The sequence below is a fragment of the Sprattus sprattus genome (genome assembly GCF_963457725.1).
Source record: "Sprattus sprattus genome assembly, chromosome: 10".
Classification (NCBI taxonomy): domain Eukaryota; kingdom Metazoa; phylum Chordata; class Actinopteri; order Clupeiformes; family Clupeidae; genus Sprattus; species Sprattus sprattus.
Window position 1 is genome coordinate 32,620,633 of NC_137908.1, and position 26,391 is coordinate 32,647,023.

The 26,391-nt window shown below is 44.0% G+C and overlaps 1 protein-coding gene across 7 annotated transcripts in view; it reads left to right on the plus strand.

The window, feature by feature from the left end:
- Nucleotides 1-212: 212 nt before the first annotated feature.
- The window catches only part of eif4g3a (eukaryotic translation initiation factor 4 gamma, 3a), a 79,462-nt gene continuing 53,283 nt past the window's right edge, over nucleotides 213-26,391 (plus strand). For 5 of the 7 annotated variants that reach the window (XM_080846365.1, XM_080846366.1, XM_080846367.1 and 2 more), the window contains exons 1-2: nucleotides 213-764; nucleotides 23,143-23,242. In XM_080846365.1, the coding sequence (XP_080702491.1) occupies nucleotides 601-764; nucleotides 23,143-23,242 (264 nt within the window). In that variant the 5' untranslated portion in view covers nucleotides 213-600. The remainder of the gene's footprint in view (nucleotides 765-23,142; nucleotides 23,243-26,391) is intronic. The other 2 variants (XM_080846368.1, XM_080846371.1) reach the window with 1 other exon arrangement.

A 26,391-nucleotide genomic window follows, 5' to 3' on the forward strand; every position in this document is an offset into this window, starting at 1 on the left:
CTACATTGGGAGAAACCCTTCGTGTCGACAAAGTAATTATTTTAGTTTCGCAATCTGTACTGATGACTAAACGCGTGTTGGTTTATTTCAGTGGTTGCCTGAACATCGAAACCCAACATCACACCCCTATTGATACGTCACTTTCGCTAGCCCTAGGTAAACCGAGTATCTCCGGAATTAGCCGACGGTAGTCGAACAGTCCGTCCTACCGGACTGCTGAAGGCGGCCGCAACGCCATGTTGAGCGAAGTCTCCCATCTCCGTGAAAAATGAGTTTAAAATGCAACAAGAAGACAACAAACGCTGACTAATTGAAGAGGGCACGCCGGGGAATATACTCTGAAGAACGGAACCGAACCGGATTCACGGACATCCCGGACGAGGTGGGGGAGGCAAGCCCCCCACCGTCCCCATGAATAGCTCTACAATTCCGATAAAAAAGCGGCTATATAATAAAAAAGCCTTTTGTACTAATGGGCTGTGAGCCCGAATTTTAAGCAAAGGGATTTGCTGCAACGGTGAAGAGGCTTATGTATAATATATAGATATACTGTGTAACATTATTTAGTAGCGTATTGTTTGCTTTTGTTCAAAATCTGCAATGAGTTTGCCACCGAAAGTGGTGCCGAAACCGGCCACTGTCGCAGTTAGTGGACCTGTAACCGGACCATCTCAATCAAGCCAACTGCGGGCGACTCTAACCTCCGTGTCGCTACCACCGGGAGCCCCGACTGCTCCCCAACCGCCTGCTGTGCCGCCACCCCAGTATCCTTCACTGACAACAATAACGGTACCCCAACTCAATGCTGGGTCCGGCCGGTAACCATGGTATAATATTTTGAATACGTTGCCGGAATGGGAAAACAGTATAGCTAACGTTATCACGGATAGCTTGCTTGCTAACGTGGTAGTAGAACAGGAGAAATTAAAATGATGGCTAACCCTCGAGCTAATTAACGTTAGCGCTGAGATTATCCTGCTAATATTGCTTTTTAAACAGGATAGCTTGCTAGTTAGCTTATTGCCAAACTAACATTAGCTAGCGAGTAGAGCTAACTGGTCGGGATGCTTACTAGCTAAATAACTTAAACCGGGGTTATCTGTTTATTTCGAGCAGTTTTCAGACAGTTTTCTATATTAAACGAGCTAAGCGGTATGCTAGTTTGTTCGGCATGACAATTAAAACGTGGAATTTTGGACAGTACTCTCTGTGTTTCCGTCAAGAGTAGTCGGCTTTGTGCGGTGAACTTGACAATTTCGTCTTTGTGTGAGGGGAAAGATGGGGACACTTGCCTGTTTCTTAGCTAGCTAACTTGTTCTGCTAGCGTAGCCTTACTCCTGGGCGGCTATCAAACTCTGAACACCACAGACGGGGTTCGTTTGCCAGCTGTTGTAGTAGTGTAATGTTGAGGGCTAACCTGTTTGCGTCCAACTAAATAATCACGGGGTTGCAGTCTTGGTCCAATAAACTGTGTATGGTCACACCATTAGTTTATATCGGGATTTCCCCAGTTTCCTGTTACCTCAGTCGAGAAGCAGAGCTATATGGCATAAATGCACCGGTAACTCACGTGCATCTGCATCAACAGCCGCTTAAAATGATTTGAAAATATATTGACAGCATGTGCTGGTTGGAAAAACGAAATATGATAGTTAGCGTTCAGGTCAGTTTGTAAATCTTTTAAAAATAAGTCTATATTCGTGGCCACACAGGTGCTAATGCAGTTGTCAAAATGTGCGCCACTAGAATCCAAGCATCTTGCATCAACGAAATCGAGAGGAGGAAACACCAAGTCTTCATTTAAGTAATTTATGCTTGAGGGTCATAAGTCACGATGATGTTTCCAGGGTAGCATCACCATACTTAAGCTAACATCGTATTTGTATAGTCAGCTGCAATGGCTCTGTCCTTATGTGTTGGGCTGTTGTCAGATTTTTGAATGTGATGGATGTGTAGTGTGTATAGCTGATGCGTTTAGCTGGGTGTTAAGCTGATCTCGATAATGCAATTGATTATTCAATACTTCAATTGCAGGGCAAAACCGAAGTGAACTGAGTCCTTGGTAAACATTGCTACCTGTTTTCCTGCAATCACCTGACGCTGTCAGACATGTCCACGTCATGTCCCGTTTTTAAGGCAGTGAGGTGTTTTTTAAGGCAGCGCCGCGATTAGGGGCGTAGGACTACCGATCTTCATCCTTCCCTGTCTGTTCTCTGCAATGTTGGTTCAGGAAGTGGCGAGTTTTTTTTCTGTGGTTGCTCTCACTGTGTACACATGAACCAGCTGTTGTAAAATCTGTGCCTTGCGCTTTCAGTCAGAAGGCAGCCACAAGTGCGAATGGTCGGCTTCTAAAAACAGACCAGACCACCAAAAGGGTTTCTTGGTGTGAATGCTGTCTGTTCTGTTGAAAGAATGAGCAAATGAGCAAAAACAAAACACAGTGCATAATCACCAGCCCATTTAACCATTTTCTTTGTGGAATGGAAAGAGGTTTCTACATTACATGAGCTATGGGTCTTTCGAAGGAGCTTGTGTCCATAGGTTGTGAATCACACTAAACCTATGTATTTATGGACAGAGAGGCAGTGGTCCTTTTGAGCTGAGTTCCACTACGATTGCCTTGAGAGATTCCTCCCTGATGGTCTTACACAGAGATGGAGACTTGCTTTTAGCCTACCCTCAGTGAAACTCCACCGCATGCACAGATTAGGCTTATTGTCTTGTCAGCAATCTAGCCTCCTGATTGGTACTGTCAGTTGTCCTCTTTTTATAATGTAATTAACCTTTCCCTGGACGGGAAGGCAGAGTTGCACAGTTAGGCATGGGGGTATACTCTAAATCCAAGTCACCGTTAATAGGTGCGTTTCCATCCCATATGTTAATGCGCATTTTCTCTATGCGAATATTTAATCCTGGTTGGAAACGCGTGCGATGCGCATTAACTTCCCCAATGCGCATAGAAATTCGATTCGCCAGAGGGAGGTGGATTAACTAGTTATTCGAATTTAGTTAATGCGCATAACGTAGATGGAAACAGTTTTTTTCGAGCAATTCGCGTCATTTGTGTTCATGTTTGAAGTTGGACTGTAGACTACGTCCTGTTGGAACAAAGTGCTGCTGGCTGTCCCGAGTGTGATGTTCCTCTACTATTTCTCAGACTACCAGCTTATACACCACGCCTCATGCAGCATATGCAGTTGCTGTTATATACTAGTATAATATAAATATGGTTTCTGTGTATTGTTTCCCCTCATTGCCCATGGATACCTAGTTTACGTGCAAACTTTGAAGGTAGGCTATAGTGTTTAACTGTAGCCTACCTTTATTATTAGGCCATCATCATTATTAGTAGTAGTAGTAGGCCTATTATTATTACTACTACTATCATATCAAATTAAACAAATGGTTCCAACCCCGTTAGCCTACATGAAAAGCCAGGAGGCGAACCAACAGTTTCTCCCAAAACAAGGTATTCTGCATGTTGCGAGTTTATAAAGCCCTATAGCAATTTGCTCGTCTGTGGGGACAGGCTTTCGGCAGTAAACACTTGCAGGAGACAAATCACATCAGTTGGCATAATTTGTTCGAATCCTGACCTGGTTAGCCTTAAGTTTTGGACCCACAGCTGATCAGTGAAGTGGGCCTTCACCAAATTAAAAAACTCCCTAGACCACGCTCGCTCCCAGATGTACGGAGGTCTGTATGGGTATGGAATTCGCTGCTATCTGAGTGCGTAAAATATGTAAAAATCATTCTACGCCTTCTCCTTCTAGCAGCTATTAATGTAAATAACTCAATAGCTACAGCATTGATAATTCTGACTGCGGAGAGGAGGGCGGACATTATAGCCTACCAAAAACTTCTCCTCCAAATTCTACTGAGGAGTGTGATTGGAAAACGGCCGCTGATGCGCATTTGGTTTGTGCGAATCACCGTGAATGCGCATAGCTAATGCGAATGAGCTGAATGGAAACGCACCTTATGTCTGATGGCAAGACTTCAGTGTCATTGAAGTACAAGTTGGCAATCTCATTTGCATGGCTGACAAAAAAAACTGTTGCTGTAGGTGCACTTGCTTACAAGGAGAGTGCAAGCGACTGTGAAAAACTCTTGGTCAACAATAAGAGTCAATCAATATGTCATGTACCTAGATAAGATTTGCCACCCTTGTTTGACATGGGAGGCAAACAGTGTTGTTTTTTTGTCTTTTGTTTTTGTTTATGTGAGCAGTGTTTTTTGTAGATGTCAATAAACCAACAGCAGACAAAGGAATATGTTCGCTTTCTTCTGGGTAAATGTCAACGGGATGGCGATAATGGCTTGCTTGAATGCTCTCAGTTCTTGACATTTGTATGTGCTGGACCCAGGCACCCATATGGTTCTGCACTGCAGATGTGGTGCCAGCTCATCACTTGTGACTGTGGGAATGTGACAGGTGTTGATTTACATGTTTAAAAGAAGCACCCAAATCCTTTCAAGCCAAGTGGCAACATCGTCAGCCGATTAAGAGCACAGTCTACCAAACTATTAGTCTGGGAAGTCCCGCCCCACTTCTTCCGGCCAAATTGATTTTGCCTCTGCAGTGGGTCTGGTCAACTTCGGATAGCCGTTCATTTCAAGATTTCCAGAATCCTTGGAGCCAATCACAAACTGGCTTTTGGCTACCTGGCGCGCCATTGGCGGATTTAAACTTACCACGGCTACGTTACAAAATCTACTGCACGGAGAGTTTTTAAACATTGGACATGGTGGCCGCCGAAGCACCGCAAAACTTCGATAAGGCAAGTTTTCTTTGAAAACAGAACAGAAACTTGCCCTGGAACAATTCATACAGAAAAAATATGTGTTTGCTTTATTACCGATCGTTGTATCGTTGTATAGTATCGTTGGTCTGATTGGTTAAAGGCGTGCCAATTACGTGAGTGAAGTGGATCGCTAATGAGTAGTTGGCCAGACCAACTGAACAAATGGAATGCAGTGAAGGGGCAGGGAATTCCCAGACAACCAAACTGTACGATCCTCAGAGTTTCCACTGAGACCTGTTCAATGCTGGCAATATGAAGTTTTCCATCATACACCACTGTTGAATGATATTTCATGGCCAAGCCACATAATCCCTTAGTGCATGCCATGCAGTTTGTTTTGTTGCTGTACAGTTGTTTCATTTGGAACAGAATCTAAGGGGACCTTTAGTCTGTGAATTTGCCCAATTTAGCAGAAAGGCATTGGTTTTTCTCTCTTTGGATGTCATTCTTGGTCACCTTAAGGGAGGGATCTTGGGAGGTAAATAAATAATCCCTTCAGGACATCTCACAATGTAAAGGCCTGCTACTGAGCATTGTCCCCGTAGAGTTCTCTTGAGGCAAAAATATTGATCACCTTCTCATGCTTCACACTACATGCAAAGATCAGGATTATTTAAATAGAAATTATTTGTTGAAACTAAGGAAGATTGTGTAGTCTGACGTGAGCTTAAGTGCTGTAGACTGTCACAGATGGATGGTCACCATACATGCTGTAATCCATACATATCCCTGTGGCCTATGGTGGAGAAAGGATTTTAAACTAACAGTTATACTCAGCTCTGTATTCCTCTCTGATGAAAATGGGAAAGGCCCAGCACAACTTGCAGTCATAGGGAGTATTTCAGAAAGTGAAACTTCTGACTGAGGTGGACAAATGTGCTGAATAAAAACCTTGAAATCGCTTAATCTTGAGACACAGATTTTAAAGTGAAAAGTGTCAGTTTTTTTTTCCGAAGCAGTTATCTGGGTAATTCAGTAATCCTGCTTTGTGGAATACTCTGAATTGACATGTTCACATTTGCTGTAAGGAGATAGTGGCTGAAAAGAGAAGGCTTGATCTAAATGAGAAGGAAACCCCAGGGAGAGAGAGAGAGAGAGAAGGAAGGAAGGAAGGAAGAAAAGAAAGAAAGAAAGAAAGTGCTTGGGATTCAGGGATGCAAATCAGTCTGGTAGTTTGGAACTCTTGTCACCACTGCTCTCTCCAGTACCATACTAGCACGTAATGCCTCTTCTAAACCTGATTGTTCAAATCCTTGATTGTGATTGGCTAAAAGCCGTTGTAAAATCCAGCATTACCTTACAATTTGACCTGATTACGTTCCATATTACTGCGCAGCGAATGGCAAAGCATTCATATAGCGCATTTCATACCCAGTGTTCCATCTGGCTGTTGCGTTGCTTCAAGGGTTGCGTGGCAACGATTTATTTAGGAACTATAATTTTTTTTTTTACTATAAATTGAATTGTCATTATATATGAAACCATATCAAATATGTGTAGTAACAGTTTTAGAAAATCAATAAGCCCCGCAGAGTCCGTGCTTTGCGCTGATTTTAGAACAGGTAAGGGGGTTTAACGGCCCTCCGCTTCGCGTCGTGCCTAACAACCAGTGGCGGTGCGTCAGTACAAGGCGCTGGGGCGCTACCCACCCTACAATTTTGAGATGAAAAAAAAAAAAAAAAAAATGAAATGTCAAAAAACATTATATATCAAATAATTTAATAAGAAATGTACCGTTTTAAAGCGTTAAATGTGTGCCGGAGACCGTAAGCCCCTGTCAAAAAAACACTTAAATGTGACCAAATATAACATATTGCCATTAGGGTTGGGTACCGAGAACCGGTACCAATACGGCACCGGTTCCATACAACCGATACCTACCCGGACCGAAATGCAACGCAGATTTCGGTGCTTCCTTTCGGTGCCTGAGCAGATAATTTTTTTTTTTTTTTTTTTTTTTTTATTAAAATTTTTATAATTTAACAAAACTAGCGATAGCTAACGAGAATTAACGTTAGTGGCATAGATCTTTCTGAGTACGATCTGTATACTTTTTTGTGTTGATAACAGATTTCGTGGGGCACATATAAAACTGCTCCATCTCCCAATATAGACTCTCGCCTGTGTCGCTCACGCTGCATTCCGTATGGGACTAGTGGAAACGGGATTTGTGTTGAGGAGTTGCCATGGTAATGGGTTGACTTGCGTGTGGTTTCGGTTTCAAGATAAGTGTGGTTGTTCTAAGCAGAAGTTGGATACGCTTTATTAAACGGAGAGCTACCGTCTCATCCAAAGATTTTCCTTCTCAATGTGAGTTCTTAAGAGAGCACTAACTTGGACGCTACAATAACATTGCAACAGTCTGACAGCGAAGAGCAGGCAGCCTTGCACAGAGCAAGCACAAACAGAGCTAGCCATCAATATAACGGAGAAAATGTTGAAAGGTAAACGATCAAAAGTGTGGCTGTATTTCGCACAAAAAGATTCAAACAACGCGACGTGCAGCATATGCAACAACAAAATTGCGTGTTTTTGGTGGAGAGAACTCAAGAGGCCCTGAAGCTAAACTTTTAAAGGGGCAGTAGGCTACACATTCACGAAACCAGTGGGTTTAAATAAATGCAAACTAATTAATATTTGTTTTACTCTGAAGGCAAACATGCTCATATTTCTGCAAAAGTATTACTGAAGTGTGAAGTGTGTGTACAGAGTTTGTTATGTATTTATTTATATTTATTTAAGTATACTGTAAAAAGTTAATATATTGTTCATAGTTTGAAGTTAAAAGGTTTGAAGCCAAGTGTTTTGTATTTATTTTTATTTATAGTATACCTCAAACAGTTAATATATTGTTACATTTAAAGAAAACTATTTGCCTTGGCAATAAATAAGCCTAATGTCTTTTACTTAAAAAAAAAAAAAAAAGTATCGGTTCTGGCACCGTTTAGGCACCGGTATCGTTTTAAAAGTATCGGTTATGTACCGGTATCGGAAAAAACCCAAACGATACCCATCCCTAATTGCCATTCGTTATCATTGAGAGAGAAGCCACTCCTCCCTGTGGGCGCCGGCCAAGTGGAAGTCTATGGGAGCCAAAAAAAGGGGCAGGAACATTTGAGCGAGGACAGCTTCTCATTGGCGGATGACAGTTCGAGCCCGGGGCGCACATCACTTGCGCCCACAGCCAATGACAGGGCTTCTTATATATCATCCTGACAGGACTGTCCAATCAGAGACCTTTTGTTATTCCCTCACATCTCATTTAAGTATCACATATCTACCGGAGCACCATAGCTAGGCTAGCAGAGAATTGGAATCTGAGAGTATGGCGACTGAAAACTCCTTAGTATCTATTCGTGGAATACCTTTTAATCGACAATCAGATGTCGATAAGAAGAGACTAAAAGACATGGGACCAGAATGTATGGATTTAAGCACTGACCGCGGGAGGACGTACCTCGACCGGAGCTGGGCTGTTCAGTGAGTAATGCTTGTAGCGACGCTACTTAACTAGTAGCTTGGTTGGCAGTAACGTTGATATTTACAAAACCAAGTAACTTTTCAGTAGCTAAGCTCTTTTATTGATCAAGTATCGCAGTAGTGTCCTCGAAAGAATGTATCCTAGACCTTTCTAATGTTCATACATTCCCTGTATCCATCAAACAGGCAAATTAAGCAGTACGTCACTTTAGTGGAGACTAGTGAAAAGCTAGGTATCGTAATTTCAAGTACAACAGACGCTGCTCATACATTTAGGATTAATTAATTTTAAATGGGTAGTTTGCATGCACATTCTAGACAACCGGATAACTAGAATGCTGTGGATATTCAGATACAGCTAGAGATGATGAAAGTTAAAATAAAATAAAGTAGAAATAAAGGAAGTCCGTGCTGTCTGCTCAGGGAGTGGAATTGGGAAAATGCCAAAGAAAAGTTCCTGTCAACATAATGACATCCAACACAAACATACGAACACACGTACAGGTGATCGAATTTAATTTACCGTTTTTATCTGACTGACAGTTGTGTTGATCACTACAATTGCATTGACTTGGCATGCAGTTTGTTTAACTGAAAGTAGCTACTAAGTTATCAAACTACTTTTGACAGGTTTTTGTAACTTAGCTTGCTACTTCTTTATGAGGTGTAGCTTCTGTGTAGTGAAGCTGAATGTATTGTAGAGTAGCTGATAGCTTTGCTCACTACAAATATCAAGAAGCTTGCCCATCACTGCAAATATTCTACTCAAAACCTGTTTTCTTCTCACTGTGGAGAGCTATTTAAACCGCGCCGCCAAACTGCGCCCCCCCTCAAAAAAATGTCACCAGCCGCCACTGCTAACAACTCCCCTTACCTGTTCTAAAATCAGCGCAAAGCACGGCCTCTTGGGGCTTATTGCTTAATAAGAGCTTGCCAAACACAGACACCTGTCTTGAGAACTTGATGTTGCTGGCTCAACTGAATTTTGACTGAGTTTGTCAGATATTTCGGGTTCATTCAGTTTTGCAAGTAGGCTACTATTGATGTATTGATTGTATTGATTAAGTAAGTTTTGCCTTGTCTTGTGCAGAACATGTCTGTAAGAGGATTATTACGTGGTCCAAGCATGGTCAGCAAACATGTTATCAGAATTGACTTTTACATAACAACACTAACTCCACAACATGAGTGCTCTTTGATCTTATGACTGAAATCCATATCCTTTGTACATTATAGAGCAGAAACATGTAAAAGCGGCCCTAGACTTTCTCGCATTGGTGTGGTTACAAACCCAACAGAAAGGACTGTTGAGAACATACTGCAGAAGGGTGTTTTTGCCCTCCTTTTTGTCTTGCTACTTCTCTTATCAAAAGAGGTGTGAACAAAGCCATGGTGCCGTGTGTGTGTGTGTGTGTGTGTGTGTGTGTGTGTGTGTGTGTGTGTGTGTGTGTGTGTGTGTGAGGTGATTTTAAGAGGCTAGAGGGGCACAGTGCCCACCACTGAAACATTTGTCTCTACTCCTGAATTACTGTCCCCGCATCTTTACTGTATCAGAATAGAACAGTTTCCAGTTGTACTTTCTCTAGGCTCACAGCATGTACAATGGAGGTAGTTAACATGGACACTAGTGTTCAAAGTCATACTGCCTCATCAAATATATTGCTGGGAAATTTAAGCCTAACAGATACATTATGGCGATTTGGTGTGAAACTAGCAAGCTAACTATCTAAAAAGCATACGAAAACTTTGCAAACACCACTAACAGTCCAGTTGGCACCAAAAAACCTGCTAACATGCCAACTGGCATCTTTTGGAGATGCTGTCGTGCTGCGAAGGCTTTGTTTAAAAAAAAAAAAAAAAAAAAAAAAAAAAAAAAGTCTCGCGTGGTGTTCCGACCTGAAGCACAGAACTACATAGTCCATAGCCTGGACAGCTACTGGGAACAACAGGTGTGTCTATCTGTCCTTCACACGCCCATGTTCCATCAAAATTGATTCAAAGATGATACCAAAAGTAGTTACTCATTAAAAACATACCTCAGAAGGCAAATTAAAACATACCTCAGAGAATTTTCAGTTCTATCTCTGCTTACTATGAAATATACTTTTAATTTTCCCAATTACTTTTTGGACAGAAGGTGTCCAGTCCTCGTCTGATGATCTGTGCTCAGTCCTGTTTGGGTTATCTCTCTGCTCTTCAGAGGGAGATGAGTCTGCATCAGCTAATGAACATCTTCTTTAATTACCTGAGGAGATCAGTCAGGTGTGTCAGCACAGGAAGAGATGTGAAAATGTACAGGGCTGTGCAACCCGGGCCAAGCGAGTGTGTGTGTGTGTGTGTGTGTGTGTCTGTCTGTCTGTGTTGCCAACTCACCGACCCATGCTGTCTGTGGCATCTGGTGTTGGGTGGCAACACCTGATCTGCCCGAGATCTTTGTGCCCACTCTCCCCTGTGCTGCCTGGCACCTGCCTCGGCCCAGGCATTCCTCTCATTCCTTTGCTGTACTTGCTGTCTGGAACACTAACTCTGCCCGCAAGAGCAAGTGTTACAGGTGGAGTGTGTGTACGTGTGCGTGTGAGTTGCAAGCGGTTAGCTGGTGTCAGTTCATAAACACTTGTTTGTCCAACTCCGCAAACAAGGACATCAAAGGACACCATTCCTCTGAGGCCTGTCTTTTGCCCCATTGACCTCATTGTAGTGACTTTTTAACACTTGACTTCCAAGCAGTGCTGCTGAGGGCTCTTCTAGCAAAGCTGTGCTGTTTTTATGAAACATTACCCACAGCCAGTTAAAGTTGGGCATCTGGTGAGGAGGTCCTGTTTCCTGTCTGGGACAGTGTCAGGTCCAGGTCCACCATATTGGGTCCATAGGTGGAGCGCTGTGTGGTTGTTGCGCAGTGCTGCTATGTTGGAGGCTGGGATTTGGCTTTGGAAGGTGTAGGTGCGGTGCCTGAATAAGCAGGGTGCAGGGCTTTGCGCTTACTTGTTTTGGAACATATGCCAGTGAAATGGTGGCACTGTAGAGCCCTGAGGTGCTCCCTGGGTTTCCTAAAGCCTCTGTCTTTCTCCTTCATATTACCGCTCCCTCTCTCTCTCTTGGTCAGTGTCTCTCTCTCTCTCTCCCTGCCCCCCCCCCTCTCACTCACTCTGCTGCCTTTCTCTGCGGTTCTGACTGGGACTTCCTCTCAGGACTTCATGCTATGATGTGTAGCTGCCTGCGACCAGGGAGCTGGCAGAATGTATCTTTTATTTATGTTGGTTTGTGATTGTGTAAGGGAAGTTAGTGTGTAAGTGTGTGTGTGTAAGCCGGAGGGGGTGGGCTCCTTGTTGCCATAACAACGGCAGGTGCGCAGCAGGGGCAGACAATGGCAGCGCTGCTTAGCATTCTGTACATTGGGCCAGCCGGCCACTTCCCACCAGGCTCCTAACAATGGCCCAGGTCACACACACCCCCAGCCAGAGCTGCCAGATACCAGCACAGGCCTGGACGTGTGGAGGCTCTCTCTTTCTCTCTCATTCTCATTCTCTATCTTTCTCTGTCTCACTCACCACCCCCCCCCCTTTCTTTTGTCACCTTTTCCCCTCTTTCTTTCTGTGTTTTTTTTTTGTCGTTTCTTTTTCTTTCACTTTCACTCGGTTGTCTCTTACTCTTCAGTATTTTCTACCTCTCCTCTCTCCCTCTATTTTCACCTCACTCTCACTCACTGTTTACCTTTCTGTCTCTCCCAGAGTTTGACAATTGGTGGTGTCTTTTCTGTCCTTTGGCTGATCTCTAGCCATCTTCGACTTCTCTTTTTCTACCTCTCATTTTCATTGCTCCACTTTTGTTCTCTATCTCTCAATTACTCTCAATCACTTCCTATCAGTCTTGTCCCCTGGGATCAGGATGTTGCCGCAGGGCTGCTGCATTCTGTGCTGGTGAAGGAGGAATCACCCTCAGGTTATTTTCCACACCATTCAGTGGTGAGGAGAGAGAAAGTTGGTTTGTGGCTGGTTTGCTCTGACCCCCAAGATCCCATGATTGCAAAGTCTGGGGCATCTATTAATCTGTGGTAGTAGTGGGTCATTGGAGGGCTGGGACAAAATATCGTTGGTGCGATATATTGCAATAATTCCAGGGTTATTGATATAGTGGTGATGGTCATGAAACTCAATTATAACTGCGAGTAAGAAGACATTCCATCTAAATAGGCCTTAAGAGCAATCCCAATCCCAGCCAGTAACTGTTAAACTAGACTAGACCAGCCTCTTTGTTACACTGTTTCATCTCAGTTGTCAAATTCTATGAAATTGACACAATGCAGTGAATAGATACATCATTCCTGCTTTTAGCATTTTTAAGGGGATTTTGTCTTCTTCAGTAACACAGATTTCATGATGGTTAGTAGTGCCTGGCAATGTAGGTATTGCAGAATCGCTGTTTTGTGATTCCATAATTATTGTAGGTAATGTATGGCGATAGTATCGTATTGAGAGTTCCTCTGTGATTCACACCCCTAGTTCATCGTTTCCCCAGCTGTAGAGTTTGGTAGCGACCTCCGCTTCATCATTTTTTTTATAAACCAAACCCAAGGCCTGGTTTTGCAGCATCAGTCTTCCCAACCCAAGAGCTGGCTCAGTGTCCACATATATCAGGACTATGTTGTGCAATGTGCCTAGACACACACGCACACACACACACACACACACACAGCTGAGTGTTATGTAGCCGACTGCTGTGTGTACTCAGTGACAGAGGTCACGCCAGGCTCTAGTTGCTGTGACGGCACTCCAGGCCAAGCATGTGTTTACAAGGAAAATACCCCCCACCCTCTTTCCGACCCTCTGGCCTATTAAACACAAAGTAGGGAACCTTCTGACTCAGCCTGGATGTGTTCAGACAGTACCATTTGGAGGTCCACGCCTCGCTGGGAATATGTGCCCCTCCTCCTCTGAAAAGGCGACCAATTTGCTGCCTAATGTGATGCCATGGCGGCAGGATCTCATGACAGGATGTGTAAGGTGTCATGTAGGCCAAGTTGAATGGAGTTAAATATGTCTATTTCAAGCATAGAGCTCATCCTTTCTCTGCTAAGGTTGTGTATGTCTGTCAGCAGGTTCTCAGCAGTCTTAATTCTTTGGTCCCTCTAAAACACTGTGGAACTTGGAGTATCACATGCAAACCTCTCCAACAATCATAGGCGTTGGTGTCAATCTACTCTCGTCCTCTACCTGTGTAGATTCCACCTCTTGCAGTCTTGTTGATTTGGGAAGTAAACTACTTGATCATGCTGCTTGTTGATTGGTTGGTCTTGGCTGGATGATTTTGACTGTCTGTGCTTGAGGATATCTTGTGGCTGTCTTCATCCATCTACCCATCCATCTCCATCTTCTGCTGCTCACTGTCCCACACCGGCCTGTACTGTACACACACACACACACACACACACACACACACACACAGGAATGCACCCACGACACAAATACACATATGACCTTAAACACACAAAGGCACATTGTGCATGTCAGTAGTGTAGATGAAGGCAGCATATATCTGGCACAGACTGATACACATAGAACCTAAAACGAGTATGGAAACGTTTTACACACACTCACTCACACACAAGCTATGGCAAGCATTCTGTGTCTCATCCACACACCACACACACACACAGAGGCTGTATTTACACAGTGCAGTACGGGTGTGTGTGCATATACCCCCCCCCCCCCCCTTGTGCTTATGCTCTCTCTCTTTATATCTGTCTGTTACTATTTCTCCTGTCTTTCCCTCCCTCCCCTTTAGAATAGGTGGAATAGGTCCCCAGCACCCCTTGCTGATCGTTAGAGGCTACAAATGGGGCGATTAGTTTGCCATGAGTTGCGACCCGTGTCCAACCTGTGCAGGAAGAGGTCCGGGTACTTGAGGAATGTGTCTTGCTGTGGCCACTCCAGGTCCATCACAGTGCTTTGGCTCCTGCTTAACATAACGGGAGGTTGGAAGGGCCCGGTCCAATCAATAGGCTTGTGAAGGTTTACCCTGCAATGTCCTTTGGCATTAATACCAAACGTAAGGGGTGCACGATTCAGAAAATGTCACGATTCGATACCGATTTTTAGGCTCACGATTCGATTCAAAATCGATTTTCGATTCAAAAACGATTCTCGATTCAAAAAAATTGATTCACAGTATGTAAATGTTAGTGCTGTCAAACGATTAAAATATTTAATCGCGATTAATCGCACCAGCTGCCTGTTGACATTTTCAGACAACAGTGAAGCTCGCTTCTTTTGCACAACACAACTTTTAAAGGTAAACTTTCTATTCAGAAGCTTTTTATCAGCCATTTCGCCTTATCGCGCTCACCATCACTCAAACCGTAAAGTTAGCCTACTACACAGTTTGCGAAGTTATATGAATCGATTTTTGGAATTCTATGAATCGATTCTGAATCGGAAGCACTTGAATCGCGATACGAATGTGAATCGATTTTTTTTGCACACCCCTACCAAACGTACTTTTGCTCCTCTCAGAAGGCTTTGGCTGAGGGTCAATCGAGTAATGTGAACACTTCTGTTTGTTTGCTCAAGAATGCGTCCCTGTATCCTTGGTGCACATCTGGAGGAAACCCATGGCTTTTGTTGGACTCCGAGGGAAGGAGCAGGCATGATGAACCAAATTTCACATATATGGCTAACGAGCAACCCCCCCAAGAGATTTGGATGCTGATTCAGAAACTGCCTGAATGTTTCTCCTAAACGGAATAAGTGGCTAAGGTTCATAATTGTAGAGTCTTGGTCATCAGATACGCCTCTTTCTGTTGAAACTTTCAACAGAAAGCAGAGAAATTGTTTTGAAAACGCTAGAATATGTTCATCAGACTGAAAATTGTAAAGCTCAAGCACGCAGAATTATCAATGAGGCAAAGAGACCGAGCTAGAGGAGATGTGTTTCAAGTCTCACATCAAGCACTCTTTCAAATATTTTGGACTTAATTTAAAAAGATTAGGGGTTGGGCAAGTGCATCACAAATCAGACATGTTAAACATCGGTTTCCCAGCCCCATAATCTGTAGGCCAGACCTATGTACAGCAGTCCTTTGGAGATCACTTAAAACAACCTTATGTGTAACAGCATCAATTTATAGAGATACCATGCTGTTTTCCTTCTTATAAGTCTATATACACTGATGGATCTAAAGTGGATACGTATGTACGTATCTCTGACTATAGTGACTGGACACAATGACTACAGACTGCACATTCCTCTTCAGTTTTAAAGGTTGATTATCGTCTGCATTTTAGACAAACCAGAATTTTCACAAAGAGAAATTCAAGTTCAAGTATTTATTTGTCATAGAAAAACAGAGTCAGACTGGGCATTGAAATTCTTGGGACAAGACACCGTACAACAATCTACCATAGCATAACATAAAATAACATAACATAACATATAAGTACTCTGAACATAAATTCCACATATAATAAATATACAAAATAAATATAAATATACAATACCATCTGCTAAACATATAATACACATATAGTAACCTAAACTAACCTAATATACCTATACTAACCTAAAGACAAATCAAATGTGTATCAAACTCTATCACTGTCCTTTTAAAAGCCTGATGGCACTGGGAAAGAAACTGCTCTCCAATCTACGGGTGCGAGATCGAATACTTCGGTAACACCTACCAGATGGCAAAGGGGAAAAAAGTTTATAGGATGGATGGTAGCAGTCTTTAAGGATCCTGCCAGCTTTCCTGATGCATCGTGTATGGAAGATGTCCTGCAGGGCTGGGAGCTCCCTGCCTATGATAAACTCCGCAGACCTGACCACACTGCGTAGGGCCTTAAGATCCTTGGCTGTGCAGCTCCCGTACCACACTGTGATGCAACCAGTCAGGATGCTCTCTATAGTACACCTATAAAAGTTAGTGAGGATGACTGATTCCATACCAAACTTCTTCAGTCTCCTGAGAAAGAAAAGGCGTTTCCGGGCCGCTTTCACCACCTTGTTCGCGTGAACAGACCAGGTGAGATCACTACTGATGTTCACCCCAAGGAACCTGAAGCAACTGACCTTTTCCACTACAGATCTATTGATGTATAGGGGCGCATGCTCTTCCTCCTGCCGTCTCCTATAATCCACAATCATCTCTTTTGTTTTACTGATGTTAAGAGAGAGGTTATTAACCTGACACCATGTTGTCAGGGTATCAACCTCCTCTCTGTAGGCTGCCTCATCGTTGTCAGTGATGAGGCCCACAATGGTTGTGTCGTCAGCAAACTTCACGATGAGATTTGAACTGTGCGTAGCCGCACAGTCATGCGTGAACAAGGAGAACAGGAGGGGGCTGAGCACACAGCCCTGGGGGGTGCCTGTGTTGGTGATTACTGTGGATGAGGTGCGGTCACCGATTCTCACCACCTGTGGCCTCCCCGTCAGAAAGTCAAAGAACCTGCATAGGGAGGTGCTTAGTCCCAGGTCTATGAGCTTGGCGATGAGTCTGAATGGGATGATGGTGTTGAATGCGGAACTATAGTCAATGAAAAGCATTCTTACGTATGTATTCCCTTTGTCCAGGTGGGCGAGGGCGGTGTGCATAGTCAGGGCGATGGCATCGTCAGTAGACCTATTGGACTGGTATGCAAACTGCATAGGGTCCAGGGAGGGAGACAGTGAGGAGCAGATGAAGGATTTAACTAGCCGCTCGAAGCACTTCATTATGACAGAGGTCAGTGCTACAGGGCGATAGTCATTCATGCAGATGGCCTTGGTGTTCTTGGGCACAGGAATGATGGTGGTCCTTTTGAAGCAGGTGGGAAGTACAGACATGCTGAGGGAGAGGTTAAAGATGTCGCTGAAGACCCCTGCTAGCTGGTCAGCGCAACCCCTGAGGGCCCTACCTGATATGCCATCTGGGCCCGGTGCCTTGCGAGGGTTGATCTTTTTGAAGCAGTGCCTCACTTCAGCTACAGTTAATGTAGGCACACCACTGGCTAGGCCTTCAGGTAACTCCACTGCAGGGGGGTCACTGTCCCTCTCAAAGCGAGCGTAAAAGGCATTCAGCTCGTCTGGGTGTAGGACAGAAGACTGGGTCTCACTGTAACTCCCCCCTTTATAGTCAGTGATGGCTCTTAGTCCACTCCACATGCGCCTGGGGTCAGAGCCATGGTAACTGGACTCCACTTTAGTTCTGTAATCCCTCTTTGCTGATTTGATGGCCTTCAAAAGGTCGTATCTGGCCTTCCTGTACTGATCAGGATCCCCGGAGTTAAAGGCCGCAGGCCGGGCTCTCAGGTTGGCCCGGACCGCAGCATCAACCCAGGGCTTCTGATTTGGGAAAGACCAGACAGCCTTCTTGGGAACGACATCATCAATGCAGTGTTGGATGTAGCTGGAAACAGTATCCGTATATTCATTTATGTCCCCATCTGCTGCCGCCCGAAACATCAGCCAGTCAGTGGTGTCAAAACAGTCCTGGAGAGTAGCCACACTCTCGTCACTCCATTGATGGACTGACCTCGCAACAGGTCTGACCTGTTTCAGCTTTTGCCGATATGCGGGGAGGAGAAGAATGGAGCTGTGGTCAGCCTTTCCAACAGCAGGGCTGTGGAGGGGTTTGTAACTGTCCCGGAATGCTGTATAACAGTGGTCGAGGGTCTGGTCTCCACGTGTGAAGAAGTCTGTGCTGATGGTATTTAGGCAGGACTTTCTTCATGTTGGCTCTGTTGAAATCTCCAACAACAATGAAGGCTGCCTCCGGGTGCATATTCTCCAGACCATTTATAATCCCATACAGTTCATCCAAAGCAGTAGCCTTATTTGCCTGGGGGGGGGTGTAGACTACACTCACGATGACTGCAGTAAACTCCTGCGGTAGATAGAAGGGTCTGATTTTTACAGTTAGCAGCTCAAGGACCGGATAGCAGTGAGATGCTAGAATTGCTATATCCGTGGCCCATAGAAGTTTAACCATAACACAGACCCCTCCGCCCCTTTGCTTGCCTGAATCAGCTGTTCTGTCCTGACGGTATATGCTGAATCCCGATGGTGTAATGGCCTTATGGAGATCTCCGGAACGAGCCAAGTCTCAACGAATGCCAATACACAACAGTTCCTGATGTCCCGTTGGAATTTGATACGTGCATTTAATTCATCCATTTTGTTGTCGATGGACTGAACGTTAGCAAGTAGGATGGTTGGCAAAGCAGGTTTGAAATACCGTTTCCGAGATCGGACGAGGACTCCAGCACGTCGGCCTCGTTTCTTCTTCCTCCGTTTTGTAGGTAAACAAAGCAACGGGTTAACAAATACCCCACTGCAGTCCGAACTTATACTTTGGAAAGTTGAATTAAACTTCGTATAATAGTCCTTGCCAAGTGACGATCTAATATCCAGAAGTGTCAACTGGTCGTACTGAATGATCGACACTGTAACATGGACGAAATAAACATCTAACAATAACAAAACAAACAAAAAGCTAGGTAGTGTCAACGGAGCTCTCATCATTGCGGCCATACTGCAGGCGCAACCATGGCAACCATTGAGCACTGTTTTCCGTAGTGTCCCTGGCATGTTATCACATGTGTAATTGACACAATTTGTTTTGGTGTCGTGTGTGTGTGTGTGTGTGTGTGTGTGTGTGTGTGTGATCAGTGTTGTGTATCAGGTGTCTGTGTCTGTGGGTAAGGTCATCTGAGATTTTGTTACTGATTTCCTCAGATGGTGAGGATTTGTTATGTTGTTGTGTGTGTCTTTTTCTTTTGCAGTTTTGATTGGTATGTAGGGGAAAGTCAACTAAGCAGAACGATTAGCAGAAGCCCCCCCCCCCCCTCTCTCTCTCTCACGCTCTCACTCACTCACTCACTCACCAGCTTTTCCCTCCCTCCATTTTCTTCTTTGGCCCTATCTACGTCTAGCTTTTCACACTCCTCTCTCATCCAACTTCTCTCTCCCTCTCTCTCACTCACTCTCTCTCACTCTCTCTTCCCCCTCCTCTCTTTCTATCTCTGTCTCTCTGCCACCCCCCCACCTATTTCTTTTCCATGCGTTTGGAGTAAGCCAGTGACTGTTGGAATCTCTCTTAGGCAGTAGGCTCAGGCTTTCCCCTCCTCTCCTCCAAATGAGGCTTGAAGCTGGAGAGGAGGCAAGCCCTCCCTGAAGCCAAGCTCCTGGTGCAGCAAACACCAGCACGAGATGAGGCTAAACCAAGTCTAAACTCCCCTTATAGGGCTTTAGACCTGAACCTTAATGCTTTCCTGTCACAAAGATCACACCATTATATAGACCTCCCCATGTACGTACCCCACTGATTGTCTGTCATTTTGTGGTATGACTCTGAAATAGGGATGCAAATTATCGATTAATTCATTAATCATTAGTTGATAATCTTATTGATCGACTTTCGATTAATTGATAAGCGGCGTTTTTCACCTGAGTTTCAGTGCTTCAATAGGGCCTTTAAAAATAGGCCCTATTATAATTATATTACATTACATTATGATAATTCTATTCTATTCTATTATACATTCCTCAAGTAATTATGCATTAGGAAAAGAAAGCAGAAAAGTTTTTTTTATGGTATAACAAAATCCATTCATTAATTTAAAAAAAAAGAAATAAATTATGGACTGGCTCAGTTCTTGCATTTGAAACAGACATAAAACAAAAAAGAATAGAAGAAATTAAATAGAGCCAAACAGAATATTATTGAGCCTATAGATTATGAAGAAACTGCATCTAGGCTATTACAAGCTAAATAGCCAACACAACTCTCTGAAGTTTAACTCGCGCTCACGGTAGTGAGGGATAGAGTAGTTACATTGTTAATGACAAGCCATCAGGCAAAGGTAAGCTAGCCCGCTAACGAGCTAGGTATCTAATCATTAAGCCTGAGTGAGCTAGTCCGCTATCAAGCTAAATAGCCAACTCAACTCTTACTTACTTACTTACTAACTCTCATGAGCCAAACTCGCGGGCACACGTTAGCGCGGGAGTAGACAGAGATATTCACATTCATAGCAAGGTGAGCTAGCCCGCTAACGAGCTAGGTAGCTAACTCTATGAAGTCTCAGTGAGCTAGCCCGCTAACGAGCTATTAGCTAACCTGAGTTTTAAGACTATAAGCCATAACTCGCGGCAGTAAGCGAGAGAAGGTATAATACAGTGTAGCTGTGATTTTAAGTTGACCAGGTGAACTGGTGGTGCCATGCAGGACAGCAGCATGCACGGTGTTCAAATGATAACTGAGTGAGCTAGTGGAACTATTGTATTTCAATACCGCATTACACAGAGAACATTTGGTTTCAACCGGTCTCTCGCGCTAGCGCCCTCTAGCGATTAATCGTGATTAATACATTTTGATCGAGCAACCTCTTAATCGACAATTAATCTAAAGTCGATTAATCATTTGCATCCCTACTCTGAAAGAAGAAAAGATTTTGATCTCTAGGATACATTTTTTTAAATGTTCTTACTTATCTGATAATTCTCCATATTTCCAGCAAGTGTGATCAGGGTTTTTTGTAACCCTCAAGGAACTCTGTAAGTGTCTGTGATGTCTGCTGAGGAGGAGGTTTTCAAATCAATTTTGACCGGTCACTGCCTGCATTCCCAGAGAGGGGGGACAGCAGAGGACCAAAGACGGCCATGTCGCGGTCAAGGTTCACACTCTGAGGTTGTCAGCGCTCAAGGCTGCACTAGGGTGATGATTAAAGAATGTGACTGGACCTGACAAGTAGAGGGATGCGTTGGGGTCAATTGAAGGTGACAGCGAGAAAAACAGGTGAACATGAACACTGGCGCCTGGCTATGCTGACCACTATGAGGAAACTTTTTAGACATTTAATGAAAACAAGATGGACGCTTTGACTGACGTACAGTAGGTGTATGTGTGTGGCGAGTGGACATTGAAACATGGTGTGTCTTAGGTAAGCTTCAAGGATTTGTGTTAATAAAAAAGGGTAGCTGGTGAGTGGTTTTTCATTAGCAAGTGGTCTGTTTGTTTATGTGTGAGCTGCTGGTATTGACATGATTTGGCTGAGAATGCATGGTGTGATTCTTCAAATAAAGCCTGGCACATGCAAACAGATTTGGTGGTGCAATGAGGTGCTACATGGCAATCATGCTCGTCTATAATCTAACTGAGTGTCACAGTCATGACTGCTTACATTTAGTCATTTATTTAGCAGACGCTTTTGTCCAAAGCGACGTACAAGGGAGAGAACAGTCAAGCTAAGAGCATTAAACCTGGTGTAACAATAAAACATTTTTTTTTCAAGAAATAGAAAACGACACAGGAAGACAAAAATAAGTGCAGGACTGTCACTGCTTAAGTGCAAGTTAAGCCAAGGTGCCAGTAAGGAACGGAGGTGCTCTCTGAAGACTTGAGTCTTTAAGAGCTTCTTGAAGGTAGAGAGGGACGCCTCTGCTCTGGTAGTGCTAGGCAGTTCGTTCCACCCATGTGGAACTACAAATGAGAATAGTCCGGATTGCCATGCTTGCACAGGCGGCAGTGCCAGGCGATGGTCACTAGGTGAGCGCAGCGTCCTGGGTGTAACATTTTCCCTTACAAGAGCATTTAGGTAGGTGGGAGCAGAACCAGCAAGCACTCGGTAGGCAAGCATAAGCAACTTGAGCTTAATGCGAGCAGCTACTGGCAGCCAGTGGAGCTCAATGAGTAGCCGGGTGACATGTGCCCTATTTGGTTGGTTGATGACTGCTGACACAGTCTGGTCTTAAGGGATGACCCCCTTCCCACTAGCCTTGCCCCGGTGGTGACATGCTGACCTTTTCACCCTTGGTAAAGTCACAAGCAGAGTGGTATGCCCCTACCTGTGGCCTGTCTACCTGCCATAATTTTTGTTTGTTTGTGTGTGTGTGTGTGTGTGTGTGTGTGTGTGTGAGAGAGAGAGAGCCTTGTTCATCAGTTATATGCCGTTCTCAATCTCTGTTGCCCCCACCTCACAAACACACACACACGTTAATACTTCCTTTAACACTTTTATTTTCACACGGACAAACTCAGCGACAGATATCTGGCGCACAGAAAGCTAATACTAGGGAACACACACACACACACAGAAACTCACAGCAGGTCTGGTATAGTATATTTGAGGAATCTTAGAGAATACCTGCCCCGTGACTGTGCTGATGTCACACTGCTGATGTCTGCAGCTGACTGTCTCCACATCAGTCATCAGCTGGAATGCTGCTTGCAGGCTATGATTGCCTTAGTTAGTTAGAGGTTAGATAGGTAGAAAGCATGAGTAGCACACTAGCGCCACCTGTCCAGGCTAGAGAGTGCAGGTGTGTGTGTGTGTGTGTGTGTGTCTTTTTGTATGTTTCTTTCACCAAGATTATTCAGGTTTCAGTTGTGTGTGTGTGTGTGTGTGTGTGTGTGTGTGTGTGTGTGTGTGTGTGTGTGTGTGTGTGTGTGTGTGTGTGTGGAGGGGGAGGGGCATGAAAGGGATTTACATTTTTAAGATTCCCAATCCGAGTGCTGATGAGGATTATCCCGTCACTGACTGTAGAGCTGGAATCCAGTCCGGGTTTGAGAACTCCATGTCTGGATTTCCCGGCAGCTCCGTGCTCCCCGGTGAAGGTACATGCTGTACTCTTGAGGGGGAAAGTGAACATTTTGTGGAGGGAGGGAAGGGGGCAGTGGAGGGGGGGAGGGGTGTGCGTGGTAGAGGTTGGAAAAATCCACATACGAGAGAGGGGAAGTTCTCTGCTCCACTGTACAGTTCACCTCTGTCTAGCCACTGAGCTTCCAAACGTGTGTGTTTGTGTTGTCACGTATGCCATGCTTGTTTCAGTGCCCCTCCCCTCACCCTTGACCTCGTTTGACCTTAAGTTGACCCCCCTGCAGAGTTTTCCTTAACATGGCACGCCCCAGGTTCCAGCGGGTGCAGCCGGGCCTCGATGAACGCCTCTTCTCAGTGCAGCCCGGGCTGGCCGCAGTCTACAGCGTGAGTATGAACCGCCCGCCCACACACACACACAGACACACACACTCACACAGACACACACACTCTCACACACACACAGACACACACACTCTCTCACACAGACACACACACTGTCACACACACACAGACACACACACTGTCACACACACACACAGACACACACACACACACACTCTCTCTCACACATACACACACTCTCACACACAGATACACACACTCTCACACACAGACACACACACTCTCACACACAGACACACACACACACACACACACACACACACACACACAGATGCATATGGACATTCACACATAAAGCTACTGTACTTGTATCTGTACTGTACTTGTACTATTATGACCCAGTTGTACACAGGCATACACGTTCTCACTTAATCACAAAATCAGTCTCCGCACATTTTGCAGTCATATGCTATATTCGACATTCACAATGCTCCTCTTTTACTGTGCTAATGCAATTCGGCCGTCATAGAACATGGGATCACCTCATCCGTCACAAAACGAAAACGAACACCGACACACACCCACTCACTCAGGCTGTGAAATGGCACTTGACTCAAATACTATGGCACTCTTTTCCATTAATGTAATAACAGTCCCAGATGACAGCAGCTCTCAACACGGGCATGCTTCACTCTGTTACAAATTAAATTAATAATTATTATTATTATTATTATTATTAACTACCAGCTACAGGTCATCTTAATGAAGGATATGGGCTCATGAAGGACTATAACACAGAATCACAAGATGGCTCGTTCTAATGCCACATACTTGCTGTACACAAACATGTAAAGACTGACAATCAATCAAATCTAATTTCATTTATTAATCTTTTTTTATTTCATTTAGATAGCGCTTTAGCACAAATAGATGCAGTTTTAATTCTCGATTGCCAATGGATCTTTATCTAAATAAATCCCTAAAAAACAGGGAGAAAAAAAAATGACATATAATTATTTGGAGGATTACCTGGGAGTCTCCTGAATTTCCCTGTAATGAATAAATTTTTTTTTTGTTTAACTCAAGTCATACTCAATTTAAACTGCCTCTTTTTAGCACCCTGTGGCTTTCACACTCTTAACACTCAAAATGCTGACAGACTCTAAATCAGACACAAAAAGAAAGAAAGAATATAGCTGCAAGCAGCAATGGAGGGTTCATGCAGCGAATCGGCCAAATTCGATTGGCTGTTGAAGGCGAATGCTTTCAGAATGCAATCTACTGATAAAGCATGGTCTTTAGAAAGTCCGTGCCAATTTTGGTGAAGATCGGATCAAATTTGCGACCTGTGCAAACTTTTTAGTGTTTTGGATTAAATTAAGGTCAAAGGTCACCAAATGTATTGATTGTCCCCCAGATGGGGTCAGCAGTCCATGTACCAAGTTTGGTTTTGATACATTACAGGGTTGCCGAGATATGAGCTCACTTCCTGTTTGGCGGCTTCGCCGCCTAATTCGATTGGCTGCTACTGGCGAACGCTTTCGTCAATTGTTCCATAAACTTATGCAGTTATAAGGCATGGTCTAATGATGGTCTGCGCCAATTTTGGTGAAGATCAGATCAAATTTGTGACCTGTGTTTGCTTTTTAGTGTTTTTTACTAAATTCAATATGGCGCCCTGATCAATTATGATAATGTCACATATTTGCATATGTCAAACTAAAGACCTCCAAGAGCATGTATAGATCCCACTTGTAAGTTGAAATTCCAAACACGTCAACAGCTACAGGCCAAAATGCATTTTTGCTAATTACAGCGCCACCTAGAGGTCAAAGGTCACCAAATTTCTTAAGCGTCTTCCTGATTAGGTAAGCGGTCCATGTAATAAGTTTGGTCATGATACATGAAATCTTTGCTGAGATATGAGCCCACGTCCTGTCTGGCGACTTCGTCGCAAACTTTGATTGGCTGTCACGGGCAAACGGTTTTAGTTGCGAAGATGTAATCCAATAACTTTTGTGAGGCTTGGTCTGAAGATGATGTGTGTCAAGTTTGGTGTTGATCGGACAAACATTGTGACCCGTGAAGATTTTTGAAGGTTTTTGATAAAATCCAAAATGGCGGAAAATCCATCATGGTGCAAAATGACGTCATAGGGTGCGTTGAACTCGTGCTGGTCCAAGGATTCCAAAGATGCCTCATTTTTGAAAATCGGGCCAATGGGTCAAAAGTTACGTGTGTGAACGTACGTACAACTTTGACCTGTTGGTGGCGCTAGAGCGCTACATCTGCTTACATGAAACTTGGTGAAATGAATCATGGGATTGTCCCCAATCAGTGTGCCAAATTTCACAACTTTTTACCAGACGGTTCTATGGGCTGCCATAGGATCCCAGCACAGAATAATAATAATAAGAAAACATAGAAACACAATAGGTTTCCTGCAGCTTCGCTGCATGAACCCTAAATAGCCGTAAAATAAAAACAACAAGTGTAATGTTCTGTTTCGTCTTTGTTCCATTTAAGATGTCACTAGTCAATCAGTCCCAGGGAAACTCACTAAATGGAAATCAACTTTAACTTAATTTAATTCTGTTTCATAAGCTCAGCTGTACTCAATTTGGACTGCTTTTGTTTTTTTTATAGCCCGTGTCTGTCTCTCCACCCACGCGGGGATGCTCTGCATGCTCTTTAGCACATTCTCAGCTCGACAGCCATAGCTCCCATCACCCCCAGCCCCCCACACCGAGCTAACCACCCTTAACTCAACCACACAGAGTATTCTCACTCTCTTTGTTGGCATTTGTTAGCTTGTGCACACGGTTAGAAATTTCAGCCTATGTGTTTGCGCCAATTAACTTGACCACAGGGCAAATTTCAACTGTCCTTGTTAGCTGCTGTTAGCTCAGCCACCACAGAGAGAACTTCAATGCTGGGTTCAATGCAGAAACACAAAGCACAGCGCTGTTAGCGTAACCCTAGAGAGAATGTCATCTCTCCATGCTAGCCAGCATTAGCTTATGCACAGGGTGCTTTCCCACACACTCGTGTGAACTCATCCACAGGGATAACTTCAGCTAGTAAAGGCTTTACGCCATCACACACACCATGAGCTGACTCATTGGATTGATTAAGCCAGGGGCTTTTCGATGGAGTGAGAGAGGAGGGTGGTCGCACTCGTGTTCGTGCTC